Consider the following 26,974-nt stretch of genomic DNA (forward strand, 5'->3'; position numbering starts at 1 on the left):
ATTCGCGCAACGCCCAAACTTCTTTCCAGTCGCTTTGTGTGGCCCAGGATAAACACACAAGTTGGCGGCTGGGTTCGCTGCTGCTTGCCGTGTCAACTTTCCAAGGTTTAGCGTCACGCCGTACCTCGATCCTCCCAAGCCTTTTCTTCAACCGGATGCCCGTTTTGACACTGTGAACTTGGTCCTCGTCAGCCCTCTTCTACCTTCGACGGGCTACTGTTACATACTTGCGTGCATCAACCGCTGCACACGATGGCCAGAGGCTACGCCCACCTCCGACATCCTGGCGCCCACAGTTGCAGCAGCCTTTGTGTCCACATGGATTGCCCGTTTCGGCTGTCCCTCAACGAGTGCTACGGATCGCGTTCGGTAGTTTGGTTTTACCCTTTTCCAAGAGCTGCTGAAGCACCTCGGAACTACGCGTCTCTGCACTACGGCTTACTACCCGCGGTCCAATGGACTTGTTGAGCATTTTCACAGCCATCTCAAGTCCTCGCTGATGGCACATGAATCGCTTGAGAAGTAGGCGCTCTAACTGCGTCTCGTCTTTCTTGGCATCAGAACTGCACTCAAGAGCGACCTGGGTTGCTCCTGTGCTGAGTTAGTTTACGGCACCCAGCTACGACTTCCGTGCGATTTCTTCGCAACCATTGACAAAACTTCCTTGTGGACAGCTGTAGATTACGTTTCGAACCTAACGCTAGTGCCAGGTCTAAGTGACCACCATAGAGTTAGTAGAACAACTCTAGAGGAAAAGCTGGGCCGGAAAAGTGGGAACCTCTAGGGCGCCGCCCTGTTATGGTAGCCACCATAGCCCTGTTGCTACTGGTCAATGTGGCCAGCGCAATTACTATTGAAAGAGCTGAAAGCAAGTACAGGTCACCTTATGCTTTCTCATATAAAAACGCATACCTGATGGCTTTATGAAGGTGGTACGTTAATATTAAGTTTACAGAAAGCGATCGCTAAGTCCGCGACTTATGTAAATCACGATGTACGCATTCTTGCAATAAAGGATGACGCGAATTTCGGTTTCGAATCTGTTTTTTGGATGCGTAGTAGTTTCGTACAGTTTAGGTTTGACATGCGATCGCGCGTCGACATCGGACGCTATGGCACACACACTCGTGCCTTGTGTGCCACCGAAGCCCCGAAGTGCTCTGGCATATACCTTCACATGTAAGTAAACAAATGTATCTCCTTGTTGAGAATATCACGCGAGTAGGCAGCTCTTGTGGTGCATCACAATCGTTTGAGAAGCGTCACAGTAGAGCATTTTTCTACATGCGGAGCGGTGTTTTTATTTGCAGGTTTCCCTTCAGTAGGAAATTGCTGGACAGGCGGACCAGCGCACCGGAATTGTACTGGCGAAGCCGCAAGCAACTCAAAGAATCTGTTTAATTGTTGCACTTTGAACAATCATGCTTCTACAAAGGCCACAGCAGACAAACAGCCTGATGCCGAGTATTTCTGTGCCACGAAGTAATCAAGAGGCGAGTGCCTAATGCGGACGAAATCGAGTGCATCGAGACTTAGAACGGCAGAAAGCTCAGCTACTTGGTAAGGATTCATTATGCAAAACAGAGGTGAGGCGTGCAGACAGGACACAAGAGTAGAGAAGTGGGCGGCGCTCGTGTTGTTTGCTTGTAAATACTCTACTCTTGTGTCCTGTCTGCACGCCTCACCTCCGTTTTGCATAACGAGTGCATCAACCCACATATTAATAGCGTAGGCGTTTTATTAACTGTGCAATATTTTCAACACCTCCTTGCATGCCATTTCATATGGAATATCTTTTCTGGTCACAAATTTGTGCAGCGAATCTATTTGCATGATTGACTCCGGGCCTGCGGGAACGTTCACTTGCACTTGATGCTGAGTCTTTTACATGTATTCATAAACTGCAGATATGCACATCAGATCCCTGCGAGCATTTTCAAAATTCAATTATTTTAGACAACAGGCACATATGCAATACTGACATAATCCCGAGTACCACTAAGCAGCTGGGACACATTTTTGTTGACCATACTCGCAGGTAAAATAAGTAGATCATGTGGACAGCTCCAGCTCATTCTCCTTAAATCAGTGTATACAAGGGGTATGCAAAGATAATTTTTTCTCGCGCACCGATTATTTTGCTGTATAAGCAAGAGAACCCACCACGTTAGTGTAACGTATCTTGCACATCACACTAATATGTGCTTTAATTTACCAAGTGAGATGAGTTACTTTTATGGCTCATTCAGTCATATCACACTGCAAGCTGCATTCATCAATCTTCAATTGGATTTTGCAAATGTTTAATGAAACATGTTTCCCTTTTATGCAGATATGCAATGGCAAGCCCTTCCGTGTGTTCCAAAGGTAAAATTTAAGCTCTAAATTAAAGAAGACATTTTTAGTCAGAAACAAGCAAAAATGGTGAATGCAGAGTATCGAAGCCCAAGGTACAGAAATTATGAGAAGTGTCGAATGATTTTAAGGAAAGAGTCATATTTGAAAATGCAAGACTCTTTAGTGGAGGTCAAGTAAGTCAATATAGGTAGAATACTCTGCAAAATTATGCGAGTGAGGGGATGTCAAACAATGGGTCAGGAAATGCGTTGTTTTTCTGCAAAACAAAAGCTGATTGCCATTACATAAGTCATTTTAGCATCATGAGACTGGTGCTTGATAAATTCAGAAATAAACCAAAAAACAAGACAAGCAAAAATAAAAAAAACTATTTAATGATGCTCTCTCCACAGTGGGAAATAAAAACAAACACATCACATCTAATGTGGACATATCAGACGTCTTGTGAAACACTAAAGGAAAAATTCAGTTTCGAGCTATGGAACTTGCCGCATAGTTGTGGGGGGCCTTGCACTAATAGTGATAGTTACCACTGCATTTAGAAATTGAAAGCATTCGTGCAGACAAGGATGAGTCTTTATATTTTTGGCTACCACTTCAAATGCCTCCACCAAGTGTTACAATGCTGCACGCAGCCATACTAAGGATCTCGCAGCAACACCTGCAGGTAAAAAGCAGAAGCAGTCAAAGTCCTGGTGTGTACTGGACACTATGTTTGAAAATTTTTGGGCAAGAAGAGTGCAAGAAGCAGACATAACTGCATTGATTTCAATAATTTCCCATTTGAATGGCCTTTTCTTTTAGCTTAGACAATGCCTACGCCTAGTCACAGCAGCTCCCTCATACAGACTCCGCAAGCCAAGAGGCCGTGGAGGCAAATGCAGGTAAGAGGCAAGAAGCAATAGCACTGGTATCGACATTCATCTAATTTTTTTTCTTTCTCTTTCGTTTAGGCAGCCAGCACACCTCGAACAGCCACCTTGACTGGCGGTGTGTCACCCTAGTCGCCAAGGAAACATTTGAGGGAAAGCGGCAGGCAACGTGAACAGCCACTTCTCCATGTAAACGATACCCTTTCTCTTGGATGACTCCTTCGCCACGCCAGCACACTTGTGCACAAAGATGCCGTGGAGGCACGTGCAGGTCAGAGGCAAGAAGCAGTGGCACTGGTGTCGACATTCACCCAATTTCTTTTTCTTACACTGAGGCAGCCAGCACACCTCGAACAGCCACCTTGACTACGGGTGTGTCAGTAGATTCCTGTTGTACATATGCTCATAATAAACTTGAGTAAACTTGAACTTGATAATAAACTTGAAGGCAAATGGGACATTGATGCATTGTATTTTTGAACATTTGTTGTACACATGATGATGATGTGTGGTATTTTGTGGCGCAAGGGCCAGGTTTGGCCAAAGAGCGCCATGACAAGTGGTAGTGCTAACGATGTATTATGGAAGATGTGACTTGGCTGTAAAGTGGCCTAAAAATAGTCGCTGTAAAGTGCGTAAAATCTACGTGCTATAAAATTATGGCGATGACTATGAACATTAAAATCCATCGTAAAAGAATGATGCATTGTTTAAAATATGCGAGATGTTAAATTGCTTACAGCACTACTGCCTCACCCGAGCCCTTGAACCACAAGGGCCTAGAGGCATGTGCTATTCAAAATAATTATCGCAGCGGCATCCTCTGGAGAGAGGAAGCGCTACGAACGTGTGGGGCTATAACATGCAACACAACATCTTTCAAAAAACCTAGGACGGCGCTGGTGTCAAAGAGTGGTTCTGGACCAAGTAACATAACAGGATGAAGGGGGATGTGGTGGCGGTATGCTAAGAGAAAATGTTTTTTCTTTCGGATTCGGCTTCCCGACACTCCAGTAGGACGTGGAGGACGGTCAGCCTTTCCCCGCATCTACCACAGGTTGGAGGCTCGTTTCCCGTGAGTAAAAAGTTATGTGTGCCAAAAGTGTGTCCTATTCTTAGACGGCAGAATAGGACATCTGTCCGGCGGGATTTTGTTACAGGAGGCCAGAAACCTAATTGTGGCTTTATTACATGCAATTTATTATTTATTTCTTCGTCCCACATGCGTTGCCAGTGGTTTCGTAGTTTCCTTCTTAAGAAAGGCTTCAGGTCTGTGACAGGGACCGAAGCAGTAGAGTTAACTGCATGCAATGAGATTGATGTGGCCATCTGGTCGGCTAGAACGTTTCCCTCGATGCCCCTATGTCCAGGCACCCAGCATATGATCACATGTTGGTTAGATATATATGATTTGCACAGTGCGGAGTAGAGTTCATTAAATACTGGATTTTTGTGATTACAGAAAGACATCAAGGCCTTCACAACACTGAGGGAGTCCGTATATATAACTGATTTCGGGAGTTGTGATTTATTTATATGTTTTACGGTCGACAGCAGTGCATAGGCCTCAGCCGTAAAGATGCTAGTTTCCGGATGCAATACGTCGGATTCCGAGAAGGATGGACCGACGGCTGCATAGGACACCCCGTCGTGTGACTTTGATGCGTCTGTGTAGAACTCCGTGCAGGAGTATTTGTGCTGGAGTTCCCGGAAATGCGTTAGGATTTCAATCTCTGGAGCATGCTTTGTGACTTCCACGAAAGATATATCACATTGTATGAGCTGCCACTCCCAAGGAGGTAGCAGCTTGGCTGGATGCATTAGGCGAAGCTCGAGGAGTGGAACGTGCATTTCTTCACTAAGCTCCCTCACACGCAGCGAGAAAGGCTGTCTTACGGAGGGACGATTGCGAAAGAGTGTAGCATATGTCATGTCATTAATGGTATTAAAACAGGGATGTTGAGGATTTGAGTGGACTTTCAGAAAATATGTATGGCTGATGTATGTTCTCTGCAGATGAAGTGACCACTCATTTGATTCTACATATAAACTTTGTATGGGACTCGTTCTGAAAGCGCCAGTGGCCAGTCGGATTCCTAGATGGTGCACTGGGTCTAGCATCTTTAGTGCGCTCGGGGCGGCAGAGTGATAAATCACGGCACCATAGTCTAGTCGCGATCGAATGAGGCTTTTATATAGATTCATTAAACACTTCCTGTCACTACCCCACGTAGTCTGGGACAGAAGTTTCATTATGTTCATTGTTTTCAGACATTTTTCTTTAAGATGTTTAATGTGGGGGACGAAAGTGAGTCTGTAGTCAAGTATGACACCTAGAAATTTGTGCTCTTTGTTTACAGGTATCTGTTGTCCACACACTTCTAAGCAGGGATCCGGAACCAGGCCTCTCTTCCTTGTAAACAAAACACAAGAACTCTTATGAGGATTGATTTTGAATCCATTTTTCTCTGCCCACCCTGACACCTTGTTCAAACCATGCTGTACCTGTCTCTCGCACACTGCGAGGTTACAGGATTTGAAACCCATTTGAATGTCGTCCACATAGACGGAATACAAAATGGCCGGTGGTAAGGAAGCACGAAGTGTTGTCATCTTAACAATAAAGAGTGTGCAACTGAGCACGCCACCCTGGGGTACACCGGTTTCTTGTGCAAAAGGACGTGACAGTACGTTGCCTACTTTCACCCAGAAGGTACGATTGGACAAGTAGTTTTTTATTACGTTTAGCATATTACCATGAATGCCCATTTCTGACAAATCTCTCAAGATTCCGCAGCGCCAGGTCGTATCATACGCCTTCTCCATATCGAGGAATATCGATAAGAAGAACTGTTTGTGTACAAACGCGTCACGAATATGTCCTTCAATACGTACAAGATGGTCGGTTGCGCAGCGCCCTTCTCGGAAGCCACACTGAGAGGGATCAAGCATTTTGTTTTGTTCAAGGAAATGGATGAGTCGCCAATTTATCATTTTTTCAAATACCTTACACATGCAGCTTGTGAGGGCTATCGGGCGGTAATTTGCCACTGAAGAAGGGTCTTTCCCTTGTTTCAGAACAGGGACCACAATGGCTTCTTTCCATGCCGTTGGAAGGTACCCTGCGTCCCAGATAGTGTTGAAAAGTGTAAGTAGTGTTACTTGCGTGTCATTGTGTAAGTTTTTGAGCATTTCATACATGATTCTATCGGATCCCGGTGCAGAGCTCTTGCATGCGCTCAAGGCAGCTTTCAACTCGGCAGCACTAAAAGGGCAATTGTACGGTTCATTCTGTCGGCATTTATTGATGAGTGGCTTGCATTCTTCTATTTGTTTATATTTTAGGAAGGATTGCGAATAATGATTTGAGCTTGATACACTCTCAAAGTGCTCCCCAAGTGAGTCGGCCTGATCTTTCAGTGTATCGCCCTTTGTGTTTACCAGGGGGAGTGAATGTGTTTGCCGCCCTCTAATCCTATTTACTCTGTTCCAGGCTTTGGCCTCATCCCTAAACGAGTTAATACTCGATAGATACTTTTGCCAGCTTTCTCTTCTGGCCTGCCGGCGGGTTCTCCTACCTTGGGATTTTATTTTTTTAATGTTGACAAGATTCTCAGCGATGGGAGAAGCTCGCAGCAACCCCCACGCCTTGTTCTGATTCTTACGGGCGGTCTGACATTCGCTGTTCCACCACGGTACACGTGGTTTGCATTCGAAACCACTTACTTCGGATATGCATTTTGATGCGGCATCTATTATGAATGCTGTAAGATAATCCAAAGCAGCATCAATTTCTAAAGAAGACAGGTCAGCCCATGAGATGCAAGAGAGAGTTCGAAATTTCTGCCAGTCGGCTGTGTCTATCTTCCACCGAGGAGCTTGTGGAGGATATTCGTTTTCTTTAGATGTTTTTATCAGTATGGGGAAGTGGTCGCTCCCGTAAGGATTGTTCATAACTTCCCATTCGAGTTCAGGCAGTATAGACGGGGAAACTAGGCTGAGGTCAATTGATGAAAATGTTCTGTTGGCGAGAGAATAATATGTGGGTGCCTTCTTATTCAGCAGGCATGCACCAGAAGAGAAGAGGAGCTGTTCAACAAGACGACCTCGCGCATCTATTCGAGAGTCGCCGCACTGGCTGTTGTGCGCATTGAAATCCCCAAGTACAACGTAAGGTTCTGGCAATTCATCTATGAAGGACTGAAATTCATGTTTGCTTAGTTTGTAGTGTGGGGGTATATAAATCGAGCAAATAGTGATAAGTTTGTTTAGCAAAACAATTCGAACCGCCACTGCTTCAAGGGCCGTTTGTAGCTGTAAATATTGACAGGCTATGCTTTTATGAATGAGAATCGCAACACCACCGGATGATGAGACGGCATCATCGCGATCTTTGCGAAACGTAACATACGTTTGGAGGAAGTTTGTGTGTTTCGATTTTAGGTGTGTTTCCTGTAAACACAGCACCTTTGGATTATGTTTGTGGATGAGTTCTTGCAAGTCATCAAGGTTTCTAAGGAGTCCTCTGATGTTCCATTGAATAATTTGTGTATTCATATTTAATGTAAATAAGTGCTGTGTGTACGGAAATGGAAATTATGCCTTAGATTACAGAGCTCTTTCTAGGCCCTGTAATCGGGGTTTTGCCCTTTCTGGAGCGTTCGAGGGAGCCTCGCCGCTCCTTAGGCGCTTGGCGCGCCGTGAGGACAGGTGAAGTGTCCATTGCCTCTTGCGAGGCGCCGGACACATGCTCTTGCGAGCGAGAAGTTTTCTGTGAGGGTCCTGCCTCAGAAGGCAAGACCCCTGCGCCCGCCAGCCCGGAGGTCGATGGGGCTCCTTGAGGGATCTGGCTGCGCCGGCTGTTGCCAGCGCTGGATGGGGCCGGGGAGGTTAGGGTAGCCTCGGCTGCGCCCACCTTCGGGGTCGTTGGCCCCGCCTGCTGTGTTGGCGTAGCAGCGTTAGCTGCAGTCGCCGAGGGGGCGGATGGCGTCACTGCCGCCTCACTGGGTGTGGGTCGGACAGCCGCCGGAGGCCGTTGTGGAGCTGCCCCCTGACGCACCACTTCGGCAAATGTGTTCTTAGGCAGGTATGCCACCCGCCTACGTGCCTCCTTGAATGATATATTTTCTTTCACTTTGATCGTGACAATATCTTTTTCTTTTTTCCAAGATGGGCACGACCGCGAGTACGCGGCGTGCTCTCCATCACAGTTTACACAATGCAAAGAGTTCGCGCAAGCTTCAGACGTGTGTTCATGGGCACTGCATTTTGCACATGTTTGGTGGCCTCGGCAGCTCTGCGAGCTGTGGCCAAAACGTTGGCATTTGAAACATCTCAGGGGATTTGGCACATACGGTCTTACTCGGAGCTTGATGTACCCGGCCTCGATTGACTGGGGCAGGACACTTGAATGGAAGGTGAGTATTAAGTGTTTGGTCGCGATTTCTTTACCATCTCGCCTCATCTTGATTCTTTTGACATTTATAACATTCTGTTCACTGAAGTCCTCCAAGAGTTCAGCCTCAGAGAGCTCCAGCAAATCATCGTCCGAGACAACGCCGCGGGTGGTATTCATCGTACGGTGCGGGGTTACTACGATTTGGGTCTCCCCAAATGATACTAGTTTAGGCAGTTTTTCAAATTGTTTCTGATCGCGGAGCTCCAAGAGGAGGTCACCGCTAGCCATCCTCGACGCCTTATAGCCTGGGCCAAAAACTTCGGTAAGGGACTTCGATACAAGGAATGGGGAAATTGTTCGCACTGGTTTAGCTGGTTTTTCAGAATGGATGACGTGGAAACGAGGGAAAGATTCTTTTTCCCGACCAAGAAATTTGAATACTTCATCGGTGCGCCCTCTTTTCTGAGAGCGATCAGGGAGTGGGGGGAAGGAGTTAGCCATAAGATATGTGAGATTTCGGCAGTAACGCCAGCCACCCACCGTGGAGTCCTACAAGGGGACGCTGCAGGACCTGTGAAACACGGCCTGCAAACGCCAGCTGTACATTACCACTATAACCAAATATGAAATAACCAAGGTTGGCTATCCACACAAGGTTAACCCTTGCTGCCTGGAAAAATTGGAAGTAAAAGGAAACCAGAAGAAGACAGGAAAGGTGGAAAGTGAGGGATAGACGAAGATAATAGGGAGAGAGAGACAGGAAAAGGCAACTACCGATTTCCCCCGGGTGGTTCAGTCCGGGGGTGCCGTCTACGTGAAGCAGAGGCCAAAGAGGTGTGTTGCCTCCGCCGGGGGCCTTAAAGGTCCGAACACCCGGCATCGGCTCAGCCTCCAGGATCCCCCTTTCCCCGGACACGGCTAGGCCGCGCACGGTTAGACGCGGGAGGGTCCAACCCTCGTGTGCTCGGGTACGTGGTGTCGCAACACACCAAACGCCTGCTGACGCAGACGCCCCTGCGGGGATTTATTGTACACATACAATATATGTTACACTTTGCAGTGCTACAGAGCGTATTTTGAAGCTTCCCCCTATATTTTGCACCTTTAATTACGTATGTGTTGTGTGGCCCTCAATGCAGTTCATGTTGTAGCAGCTGCTTTGTCTGTGTATCGCACATTGGCTTAAGCTCGTGATATCCACATACTTCTCTCACATATACAAAATAAAGTTCTATGTAGTCCTCAGTGTTACAACAAAAAATGAAAGTAAACAATCCAATCGTGGAATTGTGTTTAATACAGTGATTCCTATGACAGTTACTGACAAGTTGACAACTCGAACTGGTCAATTGGTCCATAGCCTCCTCTATTTTTCAAAAATAAAGGAGGCTATGGATCCGTCATGGCAAGGAATTGTATGTATACATAAAAAGAGGGGGGTATGTGTGTGTGTGTTTGTAGTAGGGGGTATAGGATTAGGGCGGTACGAAAAAATGTACCAACACCGTCCTCTAGACCCATTGCGTTAAGGTACCGTAACAAAGCGTATTATGCATAAAGTTCACACAACCAACTCTGATATTACTGCACACGCCAGGCGACGCGAGCTACATTTGTCATGACGCATTCGCGACTGCACCGGATGCCCTCCATATTATTCTCTTTAATCGTGCACACTGCACCGAGGCAAAAGAAAAATGATGGGCGCAGGTGCCTTTAAGGTATCTCGACCTTGCGAGGCTCTGCTGCGCGTGCCAGGGGAGCTGTCCGTGCGAACACTTCCTGGCACACACCTGCCTCGGCGGCCCCAACCTACGTACCGTTCTGCTTCGAGCTTTGATCCCCCCACTGTCCCTTGGGTGCCCTGGAGTTCCTGCGCCGCCTGCTTTATTATAATCTCAGGTGCTCTCCTGAGACTTCCGTTTGTAGGTTACATGGGTAACACTGAACTTAGTGTCACACATTACATCCCCCCTTTTCTTTGGCTTCAGGATTGGATTGGCGCGGCTCGCTACGTGCTTGCGCGCGCTTTTCGGAGCGCAGATTGATGCGTGCCTGGTTTCTGCACTAGGTATTTACACCATCACTTTTCGGAGCGCAGATTGGTGTGCGTCTGGTTTTTGCACTAGGCTTTTATACGATCGCTTGTCGCTGCTTTCCTTTTCTCTGGTTTGATTCGGCGCGGCTAGGTGCAGGCGCGCATATTTGGTGTGCGCCTGCTTTCTTGCGCTGGTCTTTGAACACATCGCTCGCTGCTCGCTCTTATATATAAGAAAACGTTGCGCCGCCGGCGTACCGTGTACGTAAGCGCGCACCAATGCCGGGAAACATTCATACAAAAGCAAAGGGTCAGAACACTGCGCTTTGTTTTTCATTACTTTGTCATGTACCTTCACACTGGGTAGCGCCGAGCGATCGCTTCTAACAAACGCAGAAATGAGTCTTTGCAGCGCGTGTGGCCATTAATTGACTACCCAGCACAGCCATGTGAGGTGCGACTCCAGGCGGAGAGGAGGTGGCGCTTCACTTTCTGCATGCCAATAACTTTCCGTTGTTTGCGTGTGAACGCCCGTGATCGGGTCCACAAATTTCATGCTGTCTGGTTTAGTTTCCCATTGCAGATTGAGGCTCACTCCGTTAGCATCCACTAAGTTCGGGATGCAGTTGTATGCGGCCCATTCATCACTGCAGTGTGGGTGGTGGTCCCCGGTTCAACGTTGGCTGCAATAATGGGGCCTAGCGTCGCCGCGTCTCGTCTGTCGACCTTGAATAGTCGGAACTGCCCGGTGATCACGCAGGTCATGCCGAATACCCATGGTCCAAGGTCTGCAATGCCGCCGTGATTTTGCCGGCTCGGCGGAACCTTGTCGCGCGCCCATCAGGCGGTCTCGATTGTGTTTTCGCTTGCCGCGAAGGAGGCATTCATCAATTTGCACAATCCTTCGGGGCCACCGAGTGGGTGTCGCGCCAGCAGCTCGTCCCGCACGACCTCACGAGCTATCACGGGCGTTCACACGCAAAAACTAGCAAGTTAATAAACTGAAGCGCCAACTCCTCTCCGCCGGCTGCAGGGTAATTAACTGCACCGCTGCTGGAGTCGCACCTCACATGGCTGTGGTGGGAGTCAAATAATGGCCACACGCGCTGCGAAGACTCATTTCTGCGTTTGTTAGAAGCGATCGCTCGGTGCTACCCAGTGGTAATTAAGGTACATGACAAAGTAATGGAAAGCAAGGCGCAGTTTTCTGGCGCGCTTACATACACGGTACGCCCGCGGCGCAGCACTTCCTTATATATCGCTCGCGAGCAGCGAGCGATGTGTTCGAAGACCAGCGCAAAAAAAAAAAAAAAAAAAAAAAAGCAGGCGCGCACCAAGTATGCGCGCCAGCACCAAGCCGCAACGAATCAAGCCAGAGAAAAGGAAAGCAGCGACAAGCGATCGTATAAAAGCGCAGTGCACACACCAGACGCACACCAATCTGCGCTCGAAAAAGCGACCGTATAAAAGTCTAGTGCAGAAACCAGGCGCACATCAATCTGCGCTCAGAAAAGCGCGCGTAAGCACGTAGCGAGCCGCGCCAATCCAATCCAGAAGCCAGAGGAAGGGGGGAAGTAATGTGTGACACTAAGTTCAGTGTTACCGGTTACATGTGCCCTACCCCAACTGGATCAGTGCTTATAATAATAAAAAAGCCCGATCTATCGTCGCGACGATTGATCGCGAAAGCGGCTTTTGCAACATACCGCGCCCGTGCGAATAGAATTACGGAACGCCAACGAGGAATCTGACCACAGCTTCGAGCTCGTAACCTCGTCGAGTGACACTCCTGCAACAGGCGTGACCGCTGAAAACCGCATACCACCGGAAACTTCAACAGGATCATCCCTCGGTTGCATAACTGCCACCTGTACGGCCAACATGGACCACACCCGCACCGTCCCGCAACATAGAATAAAGAACCAACTTATAAAGCCCAAACACACGGCTGCACGCACACATCACGACAGTACAAGCGAGACGCCATGCTGCTACGCTGCTACTGTTGCCGGATTAAAACTGACTACTGTCACCAAGTCTAGCAAGCGTCTCAGGAGCTGGCAACCTCGGCGCGTAGCAACATGGCGGCGCTCTTGCGGTTCCCGATTTCAATGCATGGGCCCTATGGGTAGCTTGTCCTCTAGAGTCAGTATAGTAACTCTATGGTGACCACCTTACAATCCATTTTACTACGCCATCGCGCTCGCGCCGCACATCGCAACATTCGAAAATAATCCGCGATTACGGGAGACTTTCAAGCCATTAATACTGCTTTGGAAAAATTCATTGACGAGTTCTTGCCACAGTTCTGGGAACGCACAGTGCAAGAGAACTGGCGATTATTTCAAATGCAAGTCAAAGCACTCATCGATAAATATATTCCGCTACGAAGAATATCTAGCAAGAGGCGTTCGCCGTGGTTCAACTTGTCATTAAAACGCTTACTAAACAGGAAAAAGCGCATGTTCCGCCGCTGCAAGAATGTTATGACTGACAGAGCAAGGTTAGCTTATCAATCTACCGCTGCGGAATATAAACGTGCTCTCGTCGGTGCTAAACACAATTATTTTCATTCAACCCTTCCCTCTTTACTTACTTCAAATCCACGCAAATTTTGGAATGTTATCGGCATGCGCGAATCCGAAGAAGTTCGCTTGAAGAACGATGAAGGATTATTTGTATCAAATAAACAGTGCTGTATCTTACTTAATGACACATCATATTTTTCACATGTTGCACCAATAACCGTTCCTATTATTTCTGCACCTGACTTCTTTCAAATGGACCCTATCCTTATCGATTGGGAAGGCATTTGTAAACTCATTCAAGTTGCGAAGCTTTCATCGTCAGCTGGTACCGATGGTATTAACTACAAGTTTCTGAAAAACACCCCGACTTATTCATCCATTATACTGTCGTATGTCTTTTCTCAGTCATTACAGAGCGCCACGTTACCGGACGACTGGAAGGTGGGAAAGGTGGTTCCGGTGCTTAAATCTGGTGATGTTCATAGCCCCCACAACTAAAGGCCTATCTCATTAACATCAATTCCATGCAAACTGCTTGAACATATAATATATTCTAACCTAATGTCGCATCTAGAATCGAACTGTTTCTTCACACCTAATCAGCATGGTTTTCGCAAACACCACTCCTGTGAAACTCAACTGGTCGCGTTTACTAATGACTTGTTTTCCATTTTGGACTGTTCATCCCTTGTGGATTGCATTTTTTTTAGATTTCGCGAAAGCATTTGATACTGTGTCACATAAACTACTACTTCTCAAGCTTAGTAAACTCAACCTTGATACTAATCTGATGAAGTGGATCGAGTGTTTTTTGCAGGGCCGTACCCAGTACGTTTCAATTAATGACTGTGACTCACCTGTATGCCCCGTAACATCCGGAGTCCCCCAAGGCTCCGTACTAGGTCCTCTGCTTTTTCTAATTTATATTAACGACCTTGCTGATTCCATTGACTCACACATTAGACTCTATGCTGATGATTGCGTAATATATAGACAAATATATAAACCTTCTGATGCAGCCATTCTTCAATCTGATCTGGATAACATCTCCACTTGGTGTCACACCAGGTCTATGAAACTAAATATTGGTAAGTGCAAAGCAATGAGAATAACGCGAACGCCTAGCCAGTCTTCATGCACCTACTTCCTTAATAACTCTTCTTTAACTTCAGTCTCTGATTATAAGCATCTTGGCGTATACATTACTGCCAACCTATCATGGAAAAAGCACATTGCACATATCACTAATAATGCTAACCGCACACTTGGTTTCCTTCGACGTAATTTTTCCCTGGCTCCTGTGTCCCTAAAACTACTTCTATATAATACTCTTGTGCGCCCGAAGCTAGAATATGCTTCTTCCGTTTGGGATCCTCACACCAAATCGCTCATACAAGCCCTCGAATCCATCCAAAATCGTTCTGCTCGTTTTATACTCTCTAATTATTCTCGTTCAGCCAGTGTAACGCTAATGAAGAAAACATTAGATCTTCCTGACCTTTCCTTACGCCGTCGTATTTCTCGATTATGCCTATTTCTCAAAATATATTTCACCACTGACACTCTTAAGCAATCACTCTTTATTACTCCTATTTACTTTTCATCCCGCATGGACCACCGGTTCAAAGTTGGCGTGCCAAGCTGCAGGACTAATCTTTATTTTGATTCGCTTGTTCCGAAGACAAGCGCGGACTGGAACCACCTTCCTGCCTCCATCGTGTCCATCGCAGTACCCGAAGTCTTCAAGTCTACTGTACATGATCATCTTCATTAACCTGCCTACTAAAAATATATTCGTGTATAGCCATTTGCATTTTTGTATAGCCCCTCCTCTCTGTAACGCCGAACGGCCCTGAGAGTAAATAAATGAAATGAAATGAAATGAAATCAGCTTCGCGCCGTTCCTACACGTTAGCAAGACAAAAGAGCTTCGTACGTTTCTCCAGCTTTCGGCTGTGCTACCCACACCTTCGTGTGCAACTGTGCTGTCCGGAAACCGCTTCAACAACACTAGTCCGGTCGAAATCCCGTTCTCGAGTGCTGCCCGAGTATATCTACGTCGCGAGCATCAACGGGCGACCTGACACAATTGCGCTCGAGCGCCTCAAGCCCACCTGCATTGAGGCCACCTTGCAGCCTACTCCGCCGCTGTGCGACTTCACTCTACTGCCTTCCTCCAGAACACCGCCCCAGGTGACTTCCACGACACCCCGCGTCATCTGGAGTTCACATAGCTCGTGGAGTTCTCCTCTATATAGGGGGTTGGGGGGAGGGGAGGGGGGGCTCTGTAGCGGCAGGAGCATTGCCGTCGCGTGAATAAAGTAGCAGACGCTCGCATTCTCGCGAGCGTTGCGCTGCGCTCGGCACGCACCACCACCTAGCCTGAGACATAGCTGACGTGTACTGTCTGCTATCTTCAGAGGCCTGTAGAGAACTACGGGTTCGCAATGTCACCCGTTGCCACAGGTGTACCAAGGGGACGCAAGGGTGCAGGTAGCCTTAAATCGATAGCGCCCCATCCGCAATCGACACGCGTAGAGCGCAGTTCGTTGCAACGAAGTTGAAGCCAGGATACCGTAGGGATAATGGGGGTTGCTACGGCGTTTGAACTGGGGTACTGCGATAACACGATATACTATGCGGTGGTATCATTTAGAATTGTGGTTCGCAGCGAAATTGCCACGTCATCTGTTTGCTGATGTGCCCATAAGGTTTGGCGATTCACGGATGGCATGGGGATATGAAGCAGATGACACAAGAAAGCTATATCGCTGATATTGACGATCATATTCGATTCTCTTTCTGCAATCATTTATTTGTTTTTCTTTTAGGCGTGCACTCATCCAGTCTTGCACTGGTCGTGAGCTTCAGTGAGTACGCCGTCGTCTTTATCCCACACCGTCGTGATGTGCGCGCATTTCCGCACAATTGGCAGGTACACCTATACGCCACGAAATAGAACACCGTTGTGACGTGCCCTCAGTACTTTCGTGATACAGAATGTTGCCGGTGTGGCCTTCTTTGAAACACCGTCCGAGATGGCCTTGACTGACGCTGTGCACTGCTTTAGTGCAGGTATAGCCCAATACTTGTTCTAAACGGAGATTATTGAAATCATAATAAAATAAAGATAGCCCAAAAAGGACACGGAAAGGACTGAACAACACAAGCGCTTTTTACTATATATGCCATGCAACAATCAGCCCAGCCGCAAACCTCGTGGGGCTTCTTGACTTCGCGAATCCTGTACAATTTAATGAACGGCGAAGCGCGTGGGGATCCACATTGATCATTGAGATGCACTGAAAAAACTTGGACCACGCTTAAGCTTCCCCTTTAAGAGTGGAACGCGACAGCGTTCAAAGATCCCCGACTGCTTCTCACGCTTCCCGGCAACCGCAGCTTATGTAGCCGTATTTAGCGGGAAACACTGGCGGCGAACGCATGTACGCAGGCGAGCTTTCTGGTAGAAACGCGGCCTCTTGCGTGAGCCGATCCAGGAGGCAATGCCCACATCGTGCCAAGAGAAATTACATCATTTTCAGGTTTCTCTTATTGTTTCGCACTTTTGATATTTAAGTCTGAGAAGATTTGGCATAAAAGGCATGTGATGTCGGTGTTGTGATTCATGACATTTGTTTGTGGGCTGTCATTCTCAAAATTTCGAGGCATAACTTTGAAAAGAATGTAAGACAAGGTATGAGCAACTTCATTGATGGAGTGGTGTGGCAAGATAACCCGCATCTACCGCACGTCATATAGCAAGGATGCTACATATATACCTAAATATGTACAAGAATGTTCGCTCCCGGATAACTCGGCCCACGCCGACACCGGATTTTCTGCGACACGGGGCCCTTAAGCTATCGCGTTAAAAGATAAGTGACCCCGAACAAATGCGGGCAGCTGTCATACATCAAAACGCGACAGCGTTCCCGTCGACCCGCCAAGGGGTGTAAGACAATGGGCTACAGCGCAGCGACTACGCGCCCCGCATCGGACGCGGTGAGCGTCGAGCAACGCAGCGTTCGGCGCGACAACGAAATGTGCGCCTGAGCAAGCGACGCACGCCTGAGCCTTAGAAACAGCTCGTTTCTAAGGCAACACCGCGTTCACTAGAGGCGCTTTTGTACCGCTTTGAAGCATCGAACTCGTGGCTCAGTGAGACGCGTCTTGGCTACCGAAGTGGAAGGACGTGCTATCATGTGCTCCCTTGTAGGGGCGGTTTCAGCGGCCCGTTTGGGCCGTGGTATCAGGTGTACTGAAAAGCCGGCTGAAGACTACCAGGTTGTTCTGCCTCATCTGCCCACAGGTGCTTCTGTTTTAAACACCGTTTTTTTGCATGCCGATGTGAAAGCCAGGCCATATCGAGTGGAGCATGTCCGAGATAGCCTTGCACGTCTTTCGTTGCTGCCGGAAGTGGTTGCCCTCGGGGCATACCAAATGAATCACCTGTGGGCAGTGACGTTTAAGGACGAGGAAGGCAAGAGGAAGATATTAGAAGCTGAAGCGTTCAACGTTAAAGACCACCGCTGCATGGTCATCGACCCGCGCGATCGAGGTGTCCGACTGAAGCTATACTGGCTGCTTCATGGCGTACCGGACGAAGACGTGCGAGTGGCTTTGGCGCCGTTTGGAAAAGTGACAGAAATTAGCAGAGACAAGTGGAAGGTCAAGGGCTGCATTGACAAAGGATCAACCACCCGCTCGGTGACGCTGAAATTAAATGTGGGCCTCACTGTGGACGACCTACCACACCAACTGCGTGTTGCTGAGGATATGGCGCTCGTCTTCGTTCCTGGCAGAGCGCCGCTCTGCCTCCGATGCCGTGGCATTGGACACATCCGGCGAGAGTGCCGCGTTCCACGATGTGGGGTCTGTCGTCGCTTCGGCCACGATGATTCCCAATGTGTGCGCTCTTATGCCAGCGTTACAGGCCCACTCCAAAGGGACGTAGTATCCGAACACATGATGGACGCCGCAGATGCCGAAGAAGCTAGCAGGGAGGACAACGACGTGGCAAAGACTCCTGCAAAGCCCCTTGAACCCTCCACAGGAGCTGTCCAGGAAGCGAACCTGGGGGGCGAGCCCTTGGCTGCAGCCCCGGAAACGAAGCCAGAGACTGCAACATGCGACGCAGGCGTGAAGGCAGCAAGCGCGTCATCGTCACTGCCGCAAGAAGTCGGCCAGGAAGCAACGGACGTCGAGATGCTTATGACCGGAAGCATCGCTGCAAAGCGTGCTCACGAAGACACTGGCAATACAGGAATAACTACTGCGTCAGGCACCGGCAAACCTCCAACGAAGGCATCGACTACGCGGCGGTCTATGCTTAAACCGAAGCCGAACGTGCCGCCTGGCAGTAGGGTGGCCCCTAAAACGCCTCCGCCCTAGCGGAGGACCCGTTCCAGTAGCCTTCAACGATGACCACAAGAACCCCACAGCAGCGATGTGAGTAGGACGCTTGGCCAAGCAACCCCATGAGATGGCGTCTAACTTTAAATCTAGCCTACGCGTTGCGACATTGAATGTGCGAGGAATGTGTTCGCGCAGGCGGCAGTGTCAGATTAGTCGCATGCTTTTAGAGAATGACGTTGACCTTCTGGCTGTACAAGAAACAAAAATTGAGAGTGAGGAGCAAACAGAACAGATGGTTCAAGTTTTTCGATCTAGATACAGTGTATGTGTGTGCCATGCTGTTGGGCGGTCAGGAGGCTGCGTCATTTTTATTCGCAATAGCATATCGGTTGTAGAAAAAGTGTCCACCTGCGATAGTGGGAGACTTGTCGCATGTGATTTTATTTTTGCTGGTCTACTGTGGCGCGCTGTGTGCATCTACGCACCGAACAAAATTCATGAACGCGAAATTTTTGTTAAGTATGCTGAAGGATTTTTGAAAACAGAACGACATGTTGTGTTTCTTGGGGATTTCAACTGCGTCTGTACAGCTGAAGATAAAACGACTAGCCTCAAAGTACGCGATAGAAGCGCTGAGCTGTTGAACGCGATAGTAATTGAGAGAGAGCTTGAGGACATTGGTTATGCAATGACGCGAGATGGCCAAGCACGGTATACGCACTTTCAAGGTGATTCCCATGCGAGGCTTGATAGAATATACGTACCGGCGAAGTTTGTACCACTGTGTTCCTCTTATGAAACACAATATCTCAGTTTTAGCGATCATAGTTTGGTCTCGATTACGATTGGCGAAAAACGAAAGAGTGTCAAGTTTAATTGGTTCCTGTGGAAGTTCAATGAAAAACTGCTGCAAGATGAATTGTTTGTCACGAGAGCCAAGGAGTATCTTTCAAATGCCCTGCATACGGAAACCAACTGTTTCATATCAGTATGGGAGCAGTTTAAATGCGACATTAAAATTGCTGCCATCGATAGAGCATGCGTATTGCGTCACAAGGAAAGGCAACTAGAGAAACAGTTACACAGTGCACTGGTGTACATGCTAGGGGTAGAACATGAAGTGCCTGGAGCGTTTAAAAAAGAAATACCAGAGGTGAAAGCGAAACTCGAGTTGATCGACGAAGATAAGTACCGCGGCGCAATGATAAGGGCGCGCACTGAAAAGTTGTGGCTGGGCGAAACGCCCACTAAGCGTGTGCTAAGTGAAGAAAAGAAGCATGCTGCAAATAAGGAGATAAATGAAATTCGATATTACAACAAAATTACACGAGAAAGCGAAGAGATAAAATGTGCATTTGTTGAATTTTATACCGAACTTCTCGGAGGAAGAATTTATGACCCCGAGTACTTCAAAGCCCACTTTCTAACTCTTATGCCAAGATTAGAGGACACGGTTAGAGAATCACTGGAATCTGAAATTAGCGTGGCCGAAATCGAAGCGGCAATCGATGACTTGGGTAATGGCAAATCACCTGGGCCAGATGGACTGGGTGCAGCCGTATACAAATTTTTTAAGGCAGAAATGGCAGTGGCTTTACACCGAGTGATCGCTGAATGCTATGAAAAAAAGCAAGCGCCTCTCTCGTTCAGGACAGCGCACGTAGTAATGATCCCCAAAACTGACGATCCTGCAAAATTACTTTCAGTTGAGTCCTACCGTCCCATTAGTTTGACCAATACAGATTATAAAATATACATGAAAGTGTTAGCTAGAAGGCTCCAAAACGTTATTAAGTCCCTCGTTGGCCCGCATCAAACCTGTGGCATTAAAGGTAGAACAATTTTTACGAACATACACATAGCAAGAAGTATTCTGGAATGTTGTGACGCAATGCATGACCGCGTAGCTATGATTCAGCTAGATTTACATAAAGCGTTCGACAAAGTTGTACATGAAGTTCTGTTTTTATTGCTGGAGCACGTAAATGTTGGATCTGTAATTACTGAAGGTGTTAAAATGGTGTATCATGATTGCACAGCCAAATTAGTGATCAACAAAGAATTAAGTATGTCAATTCCTGTGCGGTCGAGTGTGAAACAAGGATGTGCGTTGTCCCCTCTACTTTTTGCGATATACTTGGAGCCGTTTTGTTTACGTTTGTTTGCAACACCATGTATTCGAGGCTTCACTTTTTTCAGCAGTGAAGTTAAGGTCTTAGCGTACGCGGACGACATAGCCGTGTTTTGCACTGATGCTAGAAGCGTGCAGGAAGTTGTCAGTGTTGCTAAGGCGTTCTGCACAGCAACTGGTAGCGTGATCAGTTGGCCGAAATGCCTTGGATTTTGGCATGGCAACTGGCAGAGCACACCCGAGGTGTACTGCAATATGAATTGGACCGTCTCCCCCGGAAAGTACCTCGGTGTCCCGCTAAATAACTACCTCAATGCTGATGAATATTGGTCTGAGGAAAATAAACGCGTCAAAAATGCTACCGATAAATGGGGCGGCCATAACTTTTCAATGTTCGCAAGAGCTTCCGTTTGTAATATGTTTTTAATTGCAAAAGTGTTCTACGTGTTGCAAGTGATGGCCATGGCAAGAACTTCGGTTCAAAAAATTCACCGAGTGTTTGCGACCTTTATTTGGGGATCGCAATGGGAGCGCACAAGCCGGTGCAATTTGTTTCACAAGGTGAAAAATGGTGGACTAGGGCTCTCACACCTGTTTTTCAAGCAGCTGGTAAGCAGATTCTTCTTTGTGCGGGACCAAACTGATGTGTTTTTGAGAACTGTGATCCAAGCACGATTGCATGATTATCTATCTGACTTTGTCGTGTCAACTGTTTCTTTCGGAGCTGGGCCACTCAGTCCTTATTTGCGTGAAGTGGTTGCTTCTGTACGCCTGCTCAAGGCAAGGTTCTCATATGAATACTTGTGTGATGTCACGAAAAAGCGTCTGTATTCTGATATTCTCGATGTATTTTTACCATTACCGGTTTACCGAGCTGCCTACAGGCTAGGTCCTGAGCGCGATGTGCTAAAGCGCGTTAAAAAAATGCCAGTGAGACCCTCTGCTAAAACGTTCTTTTTTCAATTACATACCGACACTCTCCCTGTAAAGCCATGGTTACAAAGCAAAGGTCTTTTTGTACCTTGGTCGGTAAACTGCTTAATCTGTAATAAGCCAGAATCAATTGAGCATATTTTTATTGACTGCCATGACGCCCTATTTCTGTGGGACGTCCTACAAAGAACACTTAAAAAAGAATTGCCGATAAGCCCTTTTGGAATCCGGTTTCTTCCACGTGCAGAAACAGGGGAAGCGCCGAGTGATATGCTAATGCTGCTTTGCATGCACAGCGTATGGAAGACGAGAATGGACATCAGGCATTGTCATATACAGGCTCACTCAGCAAGACACTATTTTGTTGAGAGCATTATATACACACGCGACTTGTTCAGAGCACTATGTGAACCCCCGGAATGGCTTCCTGTACTTGACCAATTGGCTTCTGTGAAGCCCTTTTAAACACCTTACACTGGCCGAGCTGTAGCTGGTGTTTTTAGAATATGTACATGTCGTGTATTTGATCTTTTTGTTGGCGTTTGTGAAAAGGCAATAAAAAAAAAAAAAACTCGTGGCTCAGTGGTAACGTCTCCGTGTCACACTCCGGAGACCCTGGTTCGATTCCCACCCAGCCCATCTTGGAAGTTGCTTTTTATTTATGAAGTGCCTGCCGTGATTTATCGCTCACGGCCAACGCCGCGGACGCCGGCACCGACGACACCGGCTTTTCTGCGACACGACCTCCTTAACGCTATCGCGTTAAGAACGAATTAACCGAGGTCGCTCGCCTAATGCCTCACCACTGCCGGCGTGCAGCCGTGCACTTAGAGCAGGTGCATTTGTTTTCTACCAATAGCTCATGTCTTGAGCAGACACAAATCAGTTGTGCGCCACGAAAGGGCGCAACCTTCGATCAATAAATGCCGATTCTTGAGTCGCGACGAAAGTGCGGCAGAGAGAGAACAAACATTTTAACGCGATAACGTTAAGAGGAAGCTTTAGCTCGGGTGGTCTCATCTAAATACATGTAAAAGAATAATTCGTTTTTCTCGGCAAGCACAGCGCCAAATTTGACGAAGTTTGTTGCATTTAAGAGAAAAACTCAAAATCTAGTGACTGTTGATTTCGAATTCTTGATTTATGTCATACATTCTTTATTACAACTTGGCAAAAATCAAACATTTTCAAAAACGAAACTATCAAGTTTAAAGCTCTGTAACTCAGCAATGAAAAATGATAATACAATCCTGTGAATTATATCTAATAGCACACTTAAAGCGGACAAAATTGATATGTTACACATGATTCTTAATACATTTAGTAATATGGAAATACAGCTTTTGCAGAACCATTGTAAATAACGTAACGAAGTCATGTAAGATATAAAATGACATATCGAATTTCTCCGCTTTCAATGGTCTAATGGATGCCGTTTTAAGAACCGCGATATCTGATCTTTATGCAGCGCTATGAATTTGTAAACTTCGTGCTTCTATTCGTTTTTTCAAATTTCCGAATTTTTAAAAATTCTTGTAACAAAATTCAGGACCTAAATCGGAATTCGGCTTCCGACAGTCACTAGAATTTAACTGTCTCTCTCAAATGCAATACATTTCATTAAAATCGGTCCAGGAGCTATCTCATAAAAACGTTTTTTGGGTTTTACATGTATTTGAATAGGCCGCGTCGGAGTTAAGGCCCGAGCTAAAGCTTCCTCTTAAGAGTAAGTTAGGCCAGTTAGGCTGAGTTAGGCCCGGAGCTAACTCAGACGCGGCCTATTCAAACCGTATACGGTTTGTTCGATGGTGTCGATTATTTCATCGGCGCTGCTGCCCATTGGCACGCTGAAGGTGCCTTGGGTGAGGGTTTACGGAACGCTATCCTCGTCGAGTTGGATGGCTAGATGTAGCCCTGGCTACCACGGCGGGACGCGCGGCGCCTGGGCGTTGCTCACGCTGGTCGATCGCTGAAAAGGCACGCTTATCGCTTATCAGTAGACAGAACTTCCAGCGTCGGCGTCCCGTGTCGACCGTCGTTCCGGCAAAAATTACTCCGAGCGATGCGAACCAAACCATGCATATACCCAACCACGCAGACCCTCCATGTAGAGCAAGGAAGTTACGGAATTGAATTTATGAAAGTAAAATACGTCAGAAAAAATCGTGAAGTACGACTTACACACAACCTACAGACACGATAGCGTCGGAGATTGTAATTTGAATATACGAGAAAACATAATTCTGTTACGCGGAAACTCAAACAAACCCCTTTCCAGTGTTTCAACAATTCATAGATCGGCCACGGCGTCCGCCATTTGCGCGCAAATATTTGAGGCCACGGAGCGGATGGCTGCGTTCCTTGCAACACCTCCAGATGGCGCTCGCCTCCGCCGCATCGTTACCGCATCGCGGCCCACGCAATAGGCCGCGTTTCTGCAAGAAACCTCGCCTTCGTGCATAGCATTCGGCGGCAGCGTTTCCCAGTAAACATTACGCTTACATAAGGTGCAGTTGCCGGGAAGCGTGGGAAGCAGTCAGGGATCTTTGAATGCTATCGCGTTCCATGCACTCTTAAAAGCGAAGCTTAAGCGTCCTCCAAATTTTTAGATGCGACAGCAATTACACGGCCACTGGATAAAAAAAGAAAGGTACCAGTCGGGGTCTGTTGTCCGGGATCGGCTTAGAAGATGCATGAGGAACGCGCTTCGAACGCCGTCGCCTGTGGAAACCAATTAACGCGTCCCGTCCCCGAGAGCTAGCGCCGTTCGGCCCAGCCAAGCGGCCGAGAATGCAACTACGGCTGACACATTCGCTCCCATTGCAGCCCGCCTAACATATCAGGCCGCATCTTTCTTTTTTTTTTTTTTATCCAGCAGCCTTGGCAATTATATGGACACTTGAGGAGAAATTTCGCCTTTGGCGTCGCCGTGATATTCTGCTGTAGGCTTATGCCTCAGGCGCGAAGGAGAAAGCTGACCCGATTATCAACGCGGGAAAAGAACTGCGAGCCGTGGCTTCGCGTGCCACGACCAGCAGCCGTCTTTATTTGCCTCTCATGCGGGCGCGCGCTATCCAGGTTCTAGGCGCTGTCCAAGGGAGGGCGCTACAGGGCCCTCCGCCTATAGACTGGAAGTCGGAACTGGACTGAGGGCCGGCTGTGGCACTCTAGCACGAGGTCAGGCGACGATGCGAGGCTTTCCATCGCGGTCTCCACAGACGTCCGCACGCCAAGTGACATCCTATAGACGCCGGCGCTCGTTTCTCCCCAGGCGGAACGATTTCACCTCCTACGGGTCTACGTCTCCGCCGCTTCCCGGCTTCCCATCAAGGTCGCGCCCGCGCTTAGTTCGCGCTGCGCACGAAACGCCTCTTGTTTGCGACGGCGCCTCTTCGGATGACTGGAAACTATTATCGCGTTGGTAACTGTAACGACAGCAATGTAAATACGAAAGGGTTGATGCCTCCAGTGAAATTCTGCCGATTCACAAGAAAATCGTACGAAAAAAGCAGACGACGGACATGGATTATTGCGGTGAGCCGAAAGAAGCGCACAACTGGCAAACGAGGCGATCTCGTTCATTGATCACTCGTGAGTGTACGACGGTTTTTACATGTAATCCGCATGAATTTCATGATTACTGGGTATATAATCATTTTAGTCAAATAAAAACTTTCACTTGTTCGACCAACGCTTGTCCCGTCTTCTTTCTCGTGTTTCTTTTGTGTGTGCGCTGCCCAAGAATGGAAACCACTTCTGTTGCATGCGCTAGCAGTGGCCGAAGTACACGCGTGCCGAGAAATTGAATATGTGCACGATGCATTCAACATGACCGGAGTTCATTCCTGCATCACCACTGCACCGATCGATCGAGTTACTGGACGATACATGCCCGCGTCTTGGTTGCGCCGGCATTGCTGAAGCAGAAATGATTACTAATACTTTCAACTTCCGTCTTTTGAGCACTGTTAAAAATTGTCGAGTGCAACGCTCATGCCATTCCGTACACTCACTTGCGTTGCGAGGCGGTTGGTCGGCTTCCCGTGTGGCGGCCTCTGCAAATACACACGACTCGATTCGGCATAAAACCGTAACTTTTGCCGCCGATACCCGGCCGCCCTTTCGCAGCCCTACCTTTTACTGGCCCTAAGGGCTCAAATTGCCACAGGCACGTTCGAAATAGCTCTGAAGGCCTGCCAGTACATTAGGCGTATCTATGCTCGTACTGTGACAGGAGAAAACGGGTGCACGCTTGTATAATTTTAGAAATACAATTGTCTCTAACCACTTTTGGTATGCGTCACCACAATACTTCGCGTATGCTTCACCGCGTAACAATGCCATATTGAGGCGACGCGGACTTTCGCGAACCGCATTATACAAAGCGTCGTACGCGTTCCGAGCTTCGAAGTCATTGACGAGGATTACAAAGGCGAAGTTGGCGCCAGTACTAACAGCGGCGAATTTCTTTTAACGAAAAACACGGCACCGAACAGCAAGAAGCTTGGTGGCGAACGTCGAAAAAGCTAGGCCTAGTGTTGCCGCGGTGGTGGCTACGGCTGCTAGCGGATCTGCGTACGAGAGCGCCTGTTCGAGGCGGCGAGATAATCAAAATGGCGGCGGTGGTGGCTTCCATAGGGTTTCTTACAATAATTGTATGAAACTCTATGGTGGCTTCGATCAATGCCATTTTAACGTGACAGCGTTAAGGGCCCCGCATCACAGAAAATCTGGTGTCAGCGTCCGCAGCCGAGAAAATCATCCCGATCGAACGACGCATATTGTACACGGCACTAAAGTTGCTCATACCTTGTCTTAGGTTCTTTACAAAGTTATTCCTCGGAATTTTGAGACTGGCAGCCCACAAACTATACCATGAAACAAAACAGCGACAGCACCTGCCCTTTATGTTAAATCTTAACGAAATATCAAAAATGCGAAACAAAAAATTGGCAGTGGCTTAGCTCGACTATGCCATGCAGGATATATGCAGCGAAAGCCAAGACAGCATGGTTAGCCTTAGTTAATCTTGATTGCAAGTCCAGGTTAGTCTGGTTGTCTATCTATGTTGCGGCGTTTAGCCAGTCGTTCGGCGCGCTGTTCGTCTGTTTCCTGGGCGACTCGTTTCCTTTTCATCTCGTTCCGATGTCGATTCCAGGCCTCCTGCTTATCAGAATTGTCGCCGTCCATACTGCCGCCTCAACTGTGGTTGTGGCGCACGCGAACTATCATCCTTTTCAATCCTCCGACATGTTATCAGGCATGCGACGCAGCTGGCAAAGCGAGCGAAACGACGAGGAATGCGGTGTGACGTCATACGAAACGGAGGAAAGGCGGAACACCTGTGGCTCGGTGCCA

At 47.7% G+C, this 26,974-nt stretch overlaps 2 protein-coding genes across 7 annotated transcripts; both read left to right on the forward strand.

Annotated features, from left to right (window-relative positions):
• The first annotated feature begins 867 nt into the window (after positions 1–867).
• Positions 868–3,638, forward strand: LOC142579807 (uncharacterized). Of its 6 annotated transcripts, none has more exons than XR_012827456.1 (4): positions 868–1,560; positions 2,333–2,367; positions 3,168–3,242; positions 3,312–3,638. XR_012827456.1 is itself a non-coding variant. In XM_075690385.1 (4 exons), exons 1-4 carry the CDS (start codon positions 1,017–1,019, stop codon positions 3,360–3,362), a joined length of 324 nt encoding a protein of 107 aa, XP_075546500.1. In that variant the 5' UTR covers positions 868–1,016; the 3' UTR covers positions 3,363–3,638. The 6 variants fall into 6 exon arrangements, 1 of the variants encoding a protein (XP_075546500.1); XM_075690385.1 differs by having other exon boundaries at positions 868–1,179; XR_012827458.1 differs by having other exon boundaries at positions 868–2,367; positions 3,316–3,638.
• A 13,517-nt stretch (positions 3,639–17,155) lies between these two features.
• On the forward strand, positions 17,156–18,588 carry LOC142578343 (uncharacterized). The gene has a single exon (XM_075687741.1). The coding sequence runs from the start codon at positions 17,398–17,400 to the stop codon at positions 18,586–18,588; it is 1,191 nt and encodes a 396-aa protein (XP_075543856.1). The 5' UTR covers positions 17,156–17,397.
• Positions 18,589–26,974: the final 8,386 nt, after the last annotated feature.

Source organism: Dermacentor variabilis, chromosome 4, assembly GCF_050947875.1.
Source record: "Dermacentor variabilis isolate Ectoservices chromosome 4, ASM5094787v1, whole genome shotgun sequence".
NCBI classification, from domain to species: domain Eukaryota; kingdom Metazoa; phylum Arthropoda; class Arachnida; order Ixodida; family Ixodidae; genus Dermacentor; species Dermacentor variabilis.

Excerpts from the sequence above, each read along its gene's own strand:
- LOC142579807 (XM_075690385.1), top strand. The coding sequence starts at position 1,017 with ATGACGCGAATTTCGGTTTCGAATCTGTTTTTTGGATGCGTAGTAGTT. Across the intron at positions 1,180-2,332 it reads TCTGGCATATACCTTCACAT|ATATGCAATGGCAAGCCCTT; the intron begins GTAAGTAAACAA and ends CCTTTTATGCAG. Across the intron at positions 2,368-3,167 it reads CCCTTCCGTGTGTTCCAAAG|ACAATGCCTACGCCTAGTCA; the intron begins GTAAAATTTAAG and ends CTTTTAGCTTAG.
- LOC142578343 (XM_075687741.1), top strand. The coding sequence starts at position 17,398 with ATGTGCTCCCTTGTAGGGGCGGTTTCAGCGGCCCGTTTGGGCCGTGGT.